Source organism: Netta rufina (assembly GCF_964035555.1).
Source record: "Netta rufina genome assembly, chromosome: 9".
In the NCBI taxonomy this organism is placed as follows: Eukaryota; Metazoa; Chordata; class Aves; order Anseriformes; family Anatidae; genus Netta; species Netta rufina.
Genome location: NC_140132.1, coordinates 17,637,006 through 17,639,796, shown reverse-complemented (window position 1 = coordinate 17,639,796; position 2,791 = coordinate 17,637,006). Strand labels below are relative to the sequence as shown.

General features: G+C 63.8%; 1 protein-coding gene across 3 annotated transcripts in view; it reads right to left on the bottom strand.

Annotated features, from left to right (window-relative positions):
• Positions 1-606: 606 nt before the first annotated feature.
• DVL3 (dishevelled segment polarity protein 3) overlaps positions 607-2,791 on the bottom strand; it is a gene marked incomplete at its 5' end in the record, with an annotated part of 29,772 nt that continues 27,587 nt past the window's right edge. For 2 of the 3 annotated variants that reach the window (XM_084291627.1, XM_084291628.1), the window contains 2 exons: positions 607-1,761; positions 2,231-2,629. In XM_084291627.1, coding sequence (XP_084147753.1) covers positions 1,730-1,761; positions 2,231-2,629 — 431 coding nt within the window. In that variant the 3' untranslated portion in view covers positions 607-1,729. Of the gene's footprint in view, positions 1,765-2,230; positions 2,630-2,791 lie in introns of all 3 variants that reach the window. The other variant, XM_084291629.1, reaches the window with a different exon arrangement.

Below are 2,791 nucleotides of genomic sequence, written 5' to 3'. Positions count from 1 at the left end.
CCCCCTCTCTCCTCAGCGCCCCCCCTATCACTGCAGAGCCGCCGCCGCGCATGCGCCGCCCGCGCCCCGCCGTCAGCGCGCATGCGCCGAGGGCAGGGCGGGCGGCGGGGGCGGGCGGCTCCGCGCGGTGCCTGCTGGGAGTTGTAGTCCTGCGGCGGGGGCGGGGGGACGGAGGGTGGGCAGCGCCTGAGCCCCCCCCCAGAGCCGTGTGTCAAGGGGGGGCTGCCCCCAACCCAGAGGGGCTGGAAGGCACCGTGCTGCTGGTCCCCGTCGTCCCCCGTGGCGCTGAGACCCCCCCAGGGCTCGCCTTGTCCCCAAAAGGGCAGCCAGAGCCTGCCTGAAGCCCCCCAGGAGAACCCCACAAAATGGGGGACCCCGCAGAAATGGGGAGACCCCATAGAAATGAGGGACCCTACAGAAAAGGGGGGACCCCACAGGGGGACCCTACAGAAATGGGGGGGCCACCATAAAATGGGGGACCCAGGGAGCCCCGTCCCGCTGCGAGCTGGTTGTGGAGAGGACACGGGAAGGAGTCCGGGGGGAAAAAAACACCACCACAAAGCAGGAGTCCAATAAAACTATGTTTATAAATAAAAACAAGGAGGTTTGGATTCGTTCGTATAAAACCCAGCAGGCAGGCAAGGGAGCGAGCGGTGGCCGGGGAGGCTGCTGGGTGGCATTAAGGGCAAGGGGGGGGGGACGGGTTGCGGCGTGCCGGTGCCACCCCGGGCCGGGTGAGCTGACCCCATGGGGACAGGAGGGGCTGTAGGGGGCAAAGGGATGGCACATGGGGCTGGCTGAGGGGTCGCGGGCACGATGTGGGCCCCACAGGAGCAAAATAGGCGTCGTCTCTGAAGTATAAAACTGCAAACACAAAAAGACCGAAGGAGGCAACGCGCGCGGATGGGGGTTGTGGCGCCGAGCGGAGCTGAAGGTAGCGACGTACCGAGCTGGGCGCGGGGCTGTCCCCGGCCCCTCTCCTTCCCACAGCCCAGCAGAGAGAAGAGGAAAGGCTCCAGGATCCATGAGAAGAAGGAAGAAGGGGAGCAAGCGGACTCGCCTCGCTGCCTGCACCCTTTCGCTCTAGGCCCCAACCCAAAGAGCTCCCCCCGGGTACCGTAGGCAGGGGGGAGCGGGGCAGTGCCAGCCCTGTCCCTCCTGGCAGACAAACACGGGGGACCTCCACGTTCCCCTGAAGTGTGACAGCGAACCCTCAGTGCCCTCCCTCTCCTCCTGGCTGCGCTCTTGAAGAGGGCACGCTGCCTGGCAGGACTGAGGCTGGGCACAGCTGCCCAAGGGGCAACCCCTACAAACGAGGGGCAGCAGCAGCCTGGGCAGCAGGGCAAAGAGTAGGGTGGAAGCTGAGGTCCCTGTAGAGGCTCCCTCAAGCCAGGCGAGCTTTCACCCCCACAACCCCAAGCCACACAAGACCCACAGGGCAGCGTCAGGCAGGGACCTGGCCCAAAGGGGAGGCAGGCAGGCAGGGGCAGCATCTCTCCCCTCCCCGGAGGCACTGAAGCCCTGAAACATTCACGCGTTGGCCAAAAGGCAGCTACAGCGGGATTTAAAATGCACGTAAGGCCGGGCCCCGCTCCCCTCTCAGGGCGTCTTCCGCTAGGGGGAGAAAAGCAGCCATCTTCAGCGCCATGCGCGCCCAGCGCCCTTGGAGCTCCGTGTCCTCCTGTCGGGCCACGCCACGCTCCAGCTCTCCCCCCTGCGGGCGGCAGGCTCAGAGAAAGTCAAACACCCCGTAATTCTTTGCTGCTTGATAGAAGAAACACAAAAGGGTGAAAAGAAAGAAGAGATGTTTAGGGCGGAAGGACCGAGAGGCGGCAGCGACACACGGGCAAGCAGCACAGGGCGCCGGGACGGATGCAGATTAATGGGGTTAGAGAGGACGGCAGGAGGGAATTACCATCGGCAATACACAAGTCTGGTGGCGGGATGGGCTGGCAGCGCTCAGCAGGCCTGCCAGGCCCGTCCACCCCGCTGGAGGAGGGATTAGAATCAAGGTTTAGTTCCATTTATTTTTTTTTCCCTTTTTTTTTCTTTTTTCTTTTAGTTATCAAGACCAAAAAAAAAAAAAAATCCCAAAAAAAAACAAGGGGTGAAGCCAGGGCTGGTCCTAGGAGACAAACGACGGGGACAGAGGTGGGGTGGGGAAGGGGAAAGGAGGGGCAGCAGACAGACAGGGGACGGGCGCTTCACATTACATCCACAAAGAACTCACTGGGGTTGCCCATGGCCATTCGGAAGGACTGTCTACTGGCTGTCAGTTCGGGGGGCACAGAGGCCAGGTCACGGCCCGGCGGCGCCCCGGGGGGCCCCATGGCTGAAGGCGGTGGTGGCATCAGCAACATGGGGGGGCTGAAGAGAGGGGGGAGGCCGGGCGGCCCGTACGACTGCTGGCTGTGGTGGCTGCGGATGCTGTGAGCCAGGGAGTGCTGGCTCCGCTGGCTGTGCTGGCTGGCGGGCACCGAGCGCTCGCTGGCCGCGCGCTCCCGCCTCATGCTGCTCCTCGTGGTGTGGTCCGACTCGCTCCCGCTGCCTCCTGACTTGGACTCCCCGGTCTTCTCTCTCTCCTTCCTCCTCTCGCTGCCGCTGCGATTGGAACCGCTGCTCCGGCTCCCTGCGAAGCGCACGGGGTAACGTTAGGTGACGGCTCTGGGAGGCCAGGAGGAAAAAGGAGCCTCCTCTGGGCAGGAAAGGACTACGGCACGCTGCAGTGCAGCCCCTGCTCTCAGCCTGTGAATTTTGAGTCCCGTAACCCTCCTGGGATGCACCTAAATGA